This window comes from Plectropomus leopardus, chromosome 5 (genome assembly GCF_026936395.1).
Source record: "Plectropomus leopardus strain MGB_pleo_1.0 chromosome 5, ASM2693639v1, whole genome shotgun sequence".
NCBI classification, from domain to species: domain Eukaryota; kingdom Metazoa; phylum Chordata; class Actinopteri; order Perciformes; family Serranidae; genus Plectropomus; species Plectropomus leopardus.
In genome coordinates, this window is record NC_142180.1 from 2,215,607 (window position 1) to 2,228,248 (window position 12,642).

A 12,642-nucleotide genomic window follows, 5' to 3' on the forward strand; every position below is an offset into this window, starting at 1 on the left:
TTTCCCTTTTTATACTTTCTATTTCCTTTGTGTGTGTGTTTTTTATTTTTGTTTTTTGTTTTTTGTTTTACTAACTTCCAGGTAATTTTCTTATGTTATTATCCATTCTTGCTAATTTTTGGGTAATTTCTTCTTTTGTTGCTCAGAGCCTTCTTTGCATGCTTTTGAAAGGTTTCGAAGGGTTAAACTGAGCTCAGTTATGTCTAGGAGACATAGGCTGGAACAAGAGATCTCAGTCTGAATTTTCTTTTCCTCTGGGGGGAACTGTTGAACTGACTGTGAAAATGTCATCTGTGATCAGTGCCAAACATTTATTTTCTGTTCCACAAATGTCTAAAAGTTGAGAAAATGCTGCTAAAATCATTAGCATTCATGTGCCACCTCATCTTTCTTTTTACTGGCATTCAACAGGAAATCGTTTCTAACCATCGAGGGTGCAATCATACAAACATTTCTTTACATCCCTGACGACTTTCTATGTGTCTGTTGTCACTACAGACCCATGAACAAAAGGAAAACACATGCATTTCACTTGTGCTGTAACAGTGAATTTGACGAGCCTGTGCACAATGAGAAAACATTGTTTCTGCTGAACAGAAGATTGAGCCATACATGCTGCTTGACTCAGCAAGCACAGGCCCTGAGCCTGAGAGAGAAAAGGCACAGTGAGAATGAAAGAGATGTGATCTTTTTCCAACACCTCGCTGTGTTCTCTATCTCCCTGACAAGACTCATATCAAGAAAAGATGGGTGTTCAAACGAGATGTTATTAAAGTCTGTGCCAGCAGGCGGTGAATTCACTCTCCGAGAATCCTCTCTGCACGTCACCACAGCTTGTTTTCTTATGATTTAAGACTGTGTTAAAATTAAATGTAATTATGGTAAAAGAGGGAAACAAAACAGAGTAAGAGGGGGAAAAAAGCAGACTGTATCTTTCCTCTGTGTCTGCTGCAGACGCGGCTATTAGGGTGATAAGTGAAAATGGCTTTTCTGTACATTGAAGTGTGTGATGAAACAGGCGTCATAAAGGAGCCCTGGTGTATTTCCCTTCTTTTATCAGTGATCAGCGGCTCCTCAGGTATGCTGGACCGGCACCTCTGCATCATTACCATTCCAGCTGGGCCTCTGCTATTCCATCAAGGGGAAGAGAACAAGTTATTAATGTTTGACTTAAAGCACAATGTATTCTCTCTGTCTGTGACTGCTGCTCACTTTTTTTTATCTGCCTCCACTGCCCCAAAATGAAACTATAATTTAAAGCAAGGAGATGTGTGTTATAAAGTCTTAAATGTTCCAGATTATCTGTCTGGCCTCAGACACTGACTAATACATCAGATAAGATGGCAATTTGTATCAGGATACTTACTTTTCACAGTGGCTTCTGCTAAACAGGCCTGTTCGTATTAACCTCGTATTTTGCCAGGAAGCCCAGGATGGATAGTCTCCCTATACGTGCATTTAAGAACTACGGTCACGCCATCGACAGAGAAGTGTGGACGGTGTGACCACAAAGCCCTGTCACATCAGCATTTAAAATTTGAAAATTTGAATAATTTTGCAACAAAACCACTTCAATGAAACACTGCCATCAAACGGCAGGTTTCCATTTACGTAAAACTTAAGCAATATTTTTTAAATGTCGATAAAACACAATTGTGATATGACTGCATTTGACTGACAACTTAGGTTTACAGCCAGAGAACTTACATCACTGATTAAGAGGGAAGAGAAAAGGGCTGCAAAGAATTTGGGTTGAAGATGATTAATGTTCAAGTAGTATATTAAGGCAACATATGTTCTCTGTAGTGGAACATAAGAACTCATAGTAACTCATTCCCACATGAAAAATGACGAAATGGGTTCTCACTCTATTTAAATCCAGTATTGACCCAAAATAATTATTAAATGCAGAAAGCAAAAAAAAAAAAAAACTAAAATGAACTCTTAAAGGGAAAATTTCCTACCTTTTATTTGTGTTCCAATTAAATGTAGTTGATTGAAGTATACATTTCTCAGTGTGTGCTATTTTGACAGAGAAAGCTGAGTTTACAGCTGCAAAATCTATTGTTCTTCCTACATCCAGTGTCGTCATTTGACATGACAGTAGGTGGTTTCCCATTACAGATTTGTGCAAAATTTAAGCAATATGTTTTAAATGTCATTTAAACACAATTGTGAGATGTTTCCATTGAGTGATGTTATGTGACTTCTCCTCTCACAATAACATTCCAAGAAGTATGGTGATGGATGTTCTAACATTAGCAGCTTTATTTCTGTTGCAGTTATGAAAAGTTGATTCTCAATTCCAGGAGGGTTGACACACAGAAGGTGTTTATAATGGTTTGTGAGAAGTAATGATAATGGACATTTAGCTGATATTCCGAAAGCAAGTTTATTTGGGTCAGTATGTGATATGTGATGCTGTAATGTATGGCTGCTACTCCAAAACTCACAGCCCAGCACTATTCCTGAGGGCTTATCATGTTTTACATCCAGTTAAACTTTGACACACAAATCGTGTGTCAGATCTTGATCTAAAGGCCATAATGTCCAAAATTTCACCTTCAGTTTTTCTTTTACAAAACTGAAGCCTCCTCTAATAAGGCTGACTAAGATAGTCTCACCAACCACTCCAAAGCACTCTGCAACACAAGCACCATTCACCCATACATTTACACAGTGATGGCTGAGGCTACCACACAAGGTGCCACCCTGCAGTACCTTTCCCAAGGACTCCTGTACACACAAGGTTGTCTACCAGTTCTAGAAGTTGGCACCATAAAGACACTCTTAAAAAGGGAGAAATTGAACAGCAAAAAAGCAGTTGGTGAAAGAGTTTGGCTGGTTTTTCTGATCCTACTTCTTTTATGCCTGGATTGTGGCCTGCTTGTATCCGCAGAATTGGTAGCCTCCCTCTACCTTTTTGTGTATTTGTGTGTGTTTGGTGACTAAGCGTCAAAGAGCAAAGGACTGAGCTGGAAATCTGAGGGTTTGAGGAAGTGTAGAGGACAAAGCTGGGGAAAAGGAAGATAAGGTCTTGACAAAGCTTTGTTCCGCACAGTGAACATACTGAGAGCAGCATACAGACAGACAGACAGACAGAGATTGTGTGTGTCTGTGTGTGTGCCTGTGTGTGTGTGTGTGTGTGTGTGTGTGTGTGTGTGTGTGTGTGTATGTGTGTGTGTCAGAAGGACGACCGGAGGAGCCGTCTGACAGCCCCAGGAACGCAACAAGCATTCTAAGGATTTCACACAAGTCAAACTAGAAGAAGAAAAACACAGGGATCGCCAGAAATGAATGTCTTCACTATCCTCCAGACCGCATGTTGCTATACCCAGAGGCCCACTGTTTGTGTGTCTGTCTCTTTGTGTCTGTCTGATTGCATTATTGTGTGTGTGTATGAACTTGCTCTTGTGTTTGTAATGTGACAGGTTGATGTATTTCTATTGTTGAAGCAACTGTCTTCACAAGGACTAAAAGATGGGATACATTAACTCAACTCAGGTCATTCCAGCCACTTGCTCTCTGAACAGGATTTTGTTGCAGATTTTGTGGACTGGAGGGAATGTTCATATGATTGTGAATGTTTGAAAGCCTCTGGAAATGTGGCTTGAAATAGTACGAATGCACATATCATATCAAATTTGAGTGTCTCATTACGCATCTACAAAAATCTGAGCGATAATAAATGTTCCCGTTTATTAGAAAAGCGAGTTAAAAACAGCGGATAACATTTCTCCAGACTGTGTGGGCGTGGCAAATCATGTTTTTGATTGACACCACCTTGGCACCCACCTATTTCAACTCCCTCCTGTCTCCACGACGACAGCCATGGAGCAAAGCAGAGTTGGCGTGGTACAGCCCTATCTGTTCCAGCCCTCTGACTCTGGCTGCGCTCCTCAATCCAATCTGACGCTCTGCACTAACATGAGAGAACTTCTGATCAAAGCCACAGAGCGTTCTGTTTCTTCATGAATTACCGAAGGGTTACATTCATTACACATTCACTCTGTTCAGCGCTTTGCTGCTCCTTCTCCTCAGTCAGAGTGCATTCTGACACTCCCAGAGTGCACTGCCTTGAATAACCAAATGGTACATTCCAACAGCGCTCCAAATTTACCAATGCTTCAGTTTGTGCCAGAGTGCAATCAGAGTGAATGTTTCTGAGTGCACCCTACTGAAAGGAGCGTTGAGGGATTTCAGTTTGTTATGTTAATTTAGTATCAAATTACAGCTGATTTTGGGTTGATTTGGGCTGATTTGATCCATAATCACCTAATATCCAAAATTCAACTTCACAAAACTTTAAAAAAAAACAAACTAAAATGACAATATTTTGGATTATGGATAATGTCTGATCCTTTTTTGATGCTTTTTATAATGGATGTAGGCACCCAAATCACACTTTAAGAATGTGATTTGGGTTCCCAGAGGCTTTAATGAATTTCTGAGACATCAGAAGCTCATTACACCTAAAGTTGAACCATGTTATCATACAAAAGGTGTCTGGGAAGAATTTTGCTGCTATGAAAAGATAAGCTCTTGTTTCACCTGGTATCAATAAGCACTCTTCTCATCTGAGGAAAAAGTGTGTAGCGATGATCCACAGCAGGAACAGGACAGCACTTCACATTCCCACTGTCACACCAGTCCTCACTCATCATAAAGCACCATCATGGTCTGTTCAGAGTTTCCTGAAGCAATGCTGCTATATGGACTTTTCTCTGCTTTGCAGTCATAGTGTGAGCCAGAACATCTTAAGTCTGAATAAGGCCAAAAGGATCCTAATGTAGAGGGCAGGTTAAAGGGATAGCTTACCCAAAAATGAAAATTCAGTCATTATCTACTCACCCTCATGCTGATGGAAAGTCAGGTGAAGTTTTATGGTCAGCAAATCACTGCTGGAGGTTCACAAAAAAAAAAAAACATAATAAAACCACAAAATATCTCCATCCTACTTGTCTGAAGTAATCCAAGGGTCCTAAAACTCTGATGTGCCAAGTTGTTTTGAAAAATGTCACTTGCACCATGTTTTTAGCCTCTAAATAGCGAAACCAGAGAAAATTATAATTTTATAGTGGTCTCTTTTTTCCCCCCAGAGCTGTTTATATATTTTCAAATTTTTGTCACAACTGTATCCAATGCTTTAAGGCTTAAATTTGGTAGGTCAGAGCAAACAGTTGCAGAGCATGTGATGGCAGTATTTCTGTAATTGCTCTCACTGCCAGAGGGGGGAGATAAAAGTTCCACACTCCAGCTTTAACAAAATTTTGGAAAGACAACTGTGATACCGGAACAGGACAGGCACTGTTAACTAGCTAAGAAGATAATGCTGTTATTTGTGACATTGGATGATGTTAAACCAAAACCAAATAAACATTCAATGATATAAATCAAAAAAGAAAAAGTTGGACTGTGTATTGCAAGTGTAAAAATACAATGATAGGCCTTGTTAGTGTGTGTATGTGTATGTGCCTAACCTAAAGCAGAGGGGTTACAGTCTGCCTGAGAGGAATTCATCACCTGCCTGTTTGCTGAACTCACTTTTGTTTCACTGCGCTGTGGAAACAGAAGCCAGTTCCCAGAGCTCTGGGCCTTTTAGAAACCATGTTTTAATCTTTCATACAAACTCAGTGGAAATGTGCTCTTCACCTCCCCTTCAGACTGAGAGTTGAAATCCAAGGATCTCACACATATTTTATTACTGATAGGGTTAGCGTACAGGGGTTATAGTCACCTGCACAAATAGAGCAGGGTGTGTTGTTTTAGTAACAGCAAGAAAGATATTTCAGCTATTACACAAAGACTAAACTGATTCTGTAACACATTTTGAGGAATGTGATTCAATAATCATAGTTAAAATGAAATCAAACACATATCATCCCATTATTTTAGAAACAGTAGGAGAGAAGAGCATAGCCTATAATGCAGGCATTACAATGCACTTGAGACACAACAAATCCCCTGGTGAATCATTTCGATAACAACAGTAGCACCAAAAATTAAAATTAGCTAAATAAATGCAAAACAACTATTTGGTGCTGTAGCCAAGGAATACATTATTATTGGATTTTTTACTCAAGGTAAATGTAGCTTTTATTGTTTTGTGCAAAACAAAGCACAGATAGATATTTTTTTTAAAGTTGCAAAATAAAGAACACATTAAAAAAGCAGCAATAAAAAGATTAATGGCATGGCCATTCGGTTGAACATTACATTTCAAGACATCAAGACATCATCTTTTTAAGTCTATTACAAGTACTATTAATTCTGTGTTTTACTGCAAATACTCTTCAAACAGCATTTATTCATACTAGGCTGCGTTGCTGTTGTTACTTCTGTTTTGTGATTGTCTCTCGTTTGTCTGGCTTTAGTTCAGTATTACTTTTTGGATCTCTTTTGTCATGTTGCGTATGCATGACTCCTCTCACTACGGCTTTGCATGGCTTGTCAAAGCACTTTGTAAACTCTGTTCTTAAAGGTGCTATATAAATAAAGTTGTTATTATTATTATCATCATCTCTCTTCGTTTCGTCTCGGAAATATTTCCGACAGTACCCGAAGCTGGCAGCAGTGCGCATTGTGATTTGAATGAACGGACCAATCAGCGGCCTCGCTGAACGGAAACCACTGGCCTTCCGTCGCTCTTGCCCAATCAGCGCGTGGCACTGTTGTTTGCCTTGCTTTTTGAATTGAGCTCGAACAGCAGACAGGCACCTTCTCGGGGCTACTATGAAATAGTTCGCTGTCAACGTTGTAAAGCGGCCACATTTCGATAGTTTGGATTATTGTTACGCAGAAGGACAACATGTTTTGACGACGGACCTGACATTTGACGGAGAGATGTTACAGAATTTCTGAGTTTGTAGGACCGAAGAGGAATTCTCAGGAGTTCTTCATGTATTGTTGACTTACTAGCTAGGTAGCTAGCTAAGTAAGCTAGAGAGTTAATTGAAATTGACTAGCTCGGCCGCAAGTTTAACTTCGCCCGTTCCCTTTTATCGTTTTTTAATTTAAGTTACCAGCCACTAGAACAGTCGGTAAGTTTGGTTTACTTGATCTTATTTTTCATCGTGCTGTTGAAAACGCAACATACTAAGCACTTGACGTTAGCTTAGCTAGTCTCTGGTGACGTAAAGCAAAGGGAATTTGGTGTCGTGGTGAAAGCAGCAAATGTTAACCTGTTTAGCTAAAACATGAAGTTGGATAAAGGGTAACCCTAAAGTAGTTTCTTCGCTTGGCCTTATATATCAAGTCATTTTGCCTATTATATTACATCTGTCTGAAACACCAGAAATAGAATAGTGACGGTAAATATATTTGCTATCCATAAACCCTTCACCTGTTTCATGTATTTAATTTGTTGCCTGTTCGTTGTTTGTTTTGCATTTATACATAGATGCCATGCTCTGTGTGTTAGCCACAATTCGTGTTTTTGGCAGCACTGAGATTTACTGTACATACATAACTTTAATGCAATGACAAGTTGCTTGATGCTGTAGGATGGCTGCTGTTATGTTAACGACCAAACGTGAAAAGTTTCAGTATAAGTTTTACAAAAGCTATCAAAGTTTACAAATATGTTGCTTTCTCTCCAGTTGAATTGTCTAACTTATGCAGTGTTTGTGTTTGAAATCATGCTCAAGTTGTGTTTCTTGCCTTTAGTTTGACAGTTGTCACCCTTCTCCTTTTCTTCCTTGTTGCTGCACTTTCCCTCTCCTCTCTGCCTTGCCGTGTTCTCCCTCTGTGTCCTTCTCTGTTCATTCCCTGTAACTTTTGATAGTTTAGACAGTTTGGTGCCTCCTTAAGTTGCTGCCATGGCTGACAGCAGCATAGTGACTTTAGGGACAGCCCGGAGTCTGCTGGTGGATTCTTCGGTCTATGATTCGAGGATCGCTGAAACCACAAAGGACCATGTATTTCTGGGCATGGCGTGTGAAGACGGGGAAGGTCAGTCTGCATGGGTTACCTATTTTTTTTTTGTTCCTCCTCTTTCTTCTATATACCCATTTACCTTTATTGGCAATGGAGATGATATGTCAGAGTGTGTAAAAATCTGGATTTTTCTATATGTGTCAAACAAAAACAGCAATGTTATAGATTCAAAGAAATGCTATTGAGAAACAGCAGTAAAATTGGCAAAAAGTCATCCACACAGTAAACTATTACTTGATTGTACTTTCCTGCCTACACTGACACTCAGTATACCTAATAAATTGGCAGCTAAGATAAAATTAGTGTGGGCAGTACAATACAAGCCCAGGTCCCAAATGTCACAACAATACTACATAAAGGTAGAAATTAATGCAACAGTAGTGTTATGCTGTGTTCATACCAAACATGATCAAAATTTTTGCATTGCGTTACTCACAAGCACATGGTTGCTGGAGTATTTTTTGAGCATTTATCAGCTCAGGAAAAGTTGCCCTTAACAGCTTTGGTTGTGTTTGCATTGGCTAGGAGAGGCAGCTAATGGCTATCTTGGTTTTCATTAAAATACAACAGGAGGCTGGATCTAAACACTCAGGCTGAGTGCCCTAAAGTAGAGTGAACCAAGATGCACACTCTATTATTTATCAGATTTTCATGGCAGCAGATTACACGCCCTTTGTTATTTACTTTCCACAATAAATAACCAACTTAAATTACTCACAGCATTTTGCAAAAAATCAGCTCAACAAAAATTAGCCTACACAAGACACAGGTGTATTTTCAGAGCGTACCATGTTACGTTATAGCTTTGCTCACTGATCTCCGAGCCCTTCAGGTCCTTATTTATTCTGTCTCTGTACAGTACTGATGCTGAGTGTAGCTCTGTGTGTCCACAGACAGCAACATTGATTGTCCTTTGTTACTGGATCTCAGTAATGTCAGGAGAATTTCTATCACAACACAGGGTCACTCAGATTCTCGCTCAGGTTGAAAATTTTCAACTTGGGTGAAGACACGAAATACACAATATCAGAAAACTGTGTTTTCTAAACATTAAAAGCATGTAAGACATGTTCTAGTAGAAGCCTCAAATAGTTTTTAACTTCTAAGTTATTTTGGAATTTGGAGAAGCAGTAGTTAGTTTTAGGTGCTTTTGAGTTGTATTGCATGAAGCTGAGAATCCTCTTTGATATATAATGATGTGGACAAAATATTAGAAACACCTCTCTGTATTACAGACGATACCATAAATGCAATCTACAATGACCACAAAGTTGAATCAACACCTCTCTGAGACAGTTTAAACAGAAGCTGAACATTAGAACCTGAATGCAATAATTATTGCAGGCCTGTTATCTTCTAGCTCCAGCATTGGCTATGTGGCGACGAGTGTGGGTGTGTGCACACTGTTGTGAACAATCAGTGTGTACATACTCATGCTGCTCTCACAACTGTGTGGGAGTTGCCTTTGCTCTTGGACACTCATGGACACTGTCGACTAATTGACAGCAATACACAGGGAGGACACTGTAGAAGAAGAAAGCAGGGAAAAGCTGAGCACATTCACAGTTAGAACATTCACTCTGGTTACCATTGTATTGCACATTTCTTACTTGTGTTTATGTTTTTTTTTTTGGTCTTGAAGAACGCATTAGCCGCATTTACACTGCCTTTAAAAGCCAGGAATATCATGCTGTTATGCTGCCTTGCTGTTTTTTTCACTAAAAGGGGGAACTGAGTGGTCTTGTCTCTGAGTTGGGAACTGAGGTAGTAACAGCGCTGAAACGAGAAGGTCTATGTAAAACATAACATTGGGAAGACGTGACCATGGGTGGCACGGATGTAACGCTTTGACGGCGTGTTTATGTGTGTGACCCACCGCGGGAAATTTAAAAAGCAGGTGTATCCATTGCGGTTAGAAGAATTGTGGCTGTAATTGTTTGCAAACTGGGAAACAATGAGATTCAGGTGCTCCTTACTTTCAGAACAGATGACAAGATCAGCTGCCGTATAACAGAGAAAGTCAATGATAGTGATTGATGTGTTATGCCTTTTGTTATTGTTTAGAAAGAGCTGCCGGCCTGCCTTGTCTGTCATAACAGCAGGGCAATCAAGTGACTGTTATCAGAACTGAAAAAGTCAGCTAACCAGGTGAAGTGAAGATAATGCTGGTAGGTTGGTTACAACCTGGTCTGGTAGTGACCAACATGCTAACTTGCTTACAGATTCAATGTCTGTGTGCTGTGAACTAAGTCAGACTAGAGAATATTCCGTTCAAATATTATAGTGATGCTGTTTTGCCCTCATTGTTCTCTGTGAGGTTTGCTGTAAATGATATTATGTAGTCACAGTGTGTTTTATATGAGCACCATGCCACACTCTGTTTAAAAAAAATAACCTTTTAAATGCTGCATTGCTCATCAGCCACCAGCCATATAGTAACTTAGGAGGCAATTTGGCCTTGTGTGCTTTGATTAATTTGGCATGCAGTTAACACACCAGGCATAATTTTTTTTGAATGAAAGCTCAACTCCTTGCATTTGCTCATGGTGTTCTTCATCACTGTTTTCAAAGGCAAAATATTGGGTCAAACAGGTGAACCAGCTTTAAAAATGATGTATTTTGTTCTTAAAAAGTACTCAGTTGTGGATCTAATATGTTGACGTGAAGAGTACTTCAAGCAAATTGTGGACTGATACATATTTGTAAATGTAAATGGTAAATATTTGAGGAAACATTAAAAAACTCTAAAGGCTTACACATGAACTGACATCAAAGAGCTAGTGGCAACGAAAGCCGACTGCTTTATGGCTTCGCGTTGCCTGTGTCTGGGCTAAAAAGTTGCACATGTACACGCTGCAAAGACTGTAGAAAAAGGCCAACCAGCACGCAAGTGTACCTGCGTGAGAGGAATTAACTCTCCATTCCTGCAGACAGGGGTCATCTGTAATTGTCATTCAGAAAGGTAAATGGGAAGACCGTCTCGACATTAGTAAGCCAGTTATAACATCAACAACTAGGGATGTCCCGATCATGTTTTTTTGCCCACAATCCGAGTCATTTAATATTGAGCATCTGCAGAGTCCTGAGCTGATACTTCTTTTTTTTAAGGTAATACAGCTGCACAAACCAAGCATCTTTAAAGTTATTAAAATCAAGCCAACGTATAACCTGTGCTCGACAATATGATTAAATGAATAGCTCTGAGATGCATTAGACAATTTATTGTTGTTATTCCTTTATTTCACAAAATCAAGTATAAAATGATGAACCCTCCCTTGAATCTTTCTGGCCTTTCTCAAGGGAGTATCTGTCCTTTATTCTCCAGTTTGCTGCTTCGGTGCAGTCTGTGTCTGACTTACCTGAATGATCTGTAGTCTTCTGTTGAGTGTTTATTTTTGTCGTCTTTGCATTTTTTGGGGTGCATTATGCTTCATTGATACATAAGCTATGTTGGCTCAGAGCAGGAATGCTGCAAAAGGCAAAACCTGAGACTGCTGTCAGTAACATAAATAAATAGTCTCAAACTGCATTTTTGTGTATGATTTATGGAGCTTTGTGGCAGGTGGGGCTCAGTCACATTTCTTACACACATGGACCTTAACAAAGTAGAGAGAGACAGCTGAGTGGAGGTGTATTGAAGAAGGTTGTGCTCCGAGTTGCTGTGCATAAAAATAAAACACCTGTGTGACAGCTGACTTAAAACAAAGGATCAGATTGCTCTAAAAGGCTACGATTTCCCAATCTAGATCAGTCAAATAATGCCTTGATTGGCTCCAATACAGATGTTTGAGACTAGATTGGGACATTCCTATCAAGACCACAATCTAATGCAGAAAGAACAAAACATATTTTCTGTGCACCAGTGAACCATATAACAATCCATAAGGTAAAGTTTCTGCGAAAGAGAGAGCGAAAGAGACGCTTACCGACAGCCAAACGTTGACCAATGGCTGACTTGATGTGTCAGGGCCTTAAAATGTTAAAAGTGCATGAGTGGCATCTAGAGCAAACCTCCTGGCTGCCCGGTGGTAAAATCCCACCTGTAGTTCTTCCTGTGTCTATTTATGTCATCCAGAAGTTTTGAATCCTTGATTCCTCTGTGAAATCGTGGACTCTCACCTCCCAGAAATCCCTCATAAGTGGCTGCTCCCATGTATATTGGCTTGTCTTTCCATTATCACTCCATAACACACCTACGTCGCCATCAACAGGAAATAATGACGGCTAGTGTGGTGGCTGCAATTGAAATAAAGCTTCTAATGTTAAACATCCATCAGCATGCTTCTTGGAATGTTATTGTGAGAAAAGTCACATAACATCACCCAGTGGAAACGCAGACATCTCAATTATATTTAATTGAGATGAGATGATATTTCAAAAATATTGTTTAAATTTTGCGCAAATCTGTAATAGGAAACCATCAGCTTTCTCTGTCAGTATAGCACACACTGAGAAACGTATACTCCAATCAACTACATTTTTCTCGAACACACATAAAAGGTAGGAAATTTTCCCTTTAAGGATTAATTTTAGGGTTTTTTTTCTTTCTTTCTTTCTTTCTTTCTTTCTTTCTACATTTACAAATTAATTTGGGTCCAAACTGGATTTAAATAGAGTGAGAACCCATGTTGTCATTTTTGAGTTACTATGAGTTCTTATGTTCCACTACAGAGAACATATGTTGCCTTAATATACTACTTGAAGATT

At 39.4% G+C, this 12,642-nt stretch overlaps 1 protein-coding gene across 4 annotated transcripts in view; it reads left to right on the forward strand.

Moving 5' to 3' along the window:
• Positions 1-6,676: 6,676 nt before the first annotated feature.
• Positions 6,677-12,642, forward strand: part of ect2 (epithelial cell transforming 2) — a 63,534-nt gene continuing 57,568 nt past the window's right edge. For all 4 annotated transcript variants that reach the window (XM_088077383.1, XM_042512844.2, XM_088077384.1 and 1 more), the window contains exons 1-2: positions 6,677-7,040; positions 7,784-7,950. In XM_088077383.1, coding sequence (XP_087933509.1) covers positions 7,818-7,950 — 133 coding nt within the window. In that variant the 5' untranslated portion in view covers positions 6,677-7,040; positions 7,784-7,817. The remainder of the gene's footprint in view (positions 7,041-7,783; positions 7,951-12,642) is intronic.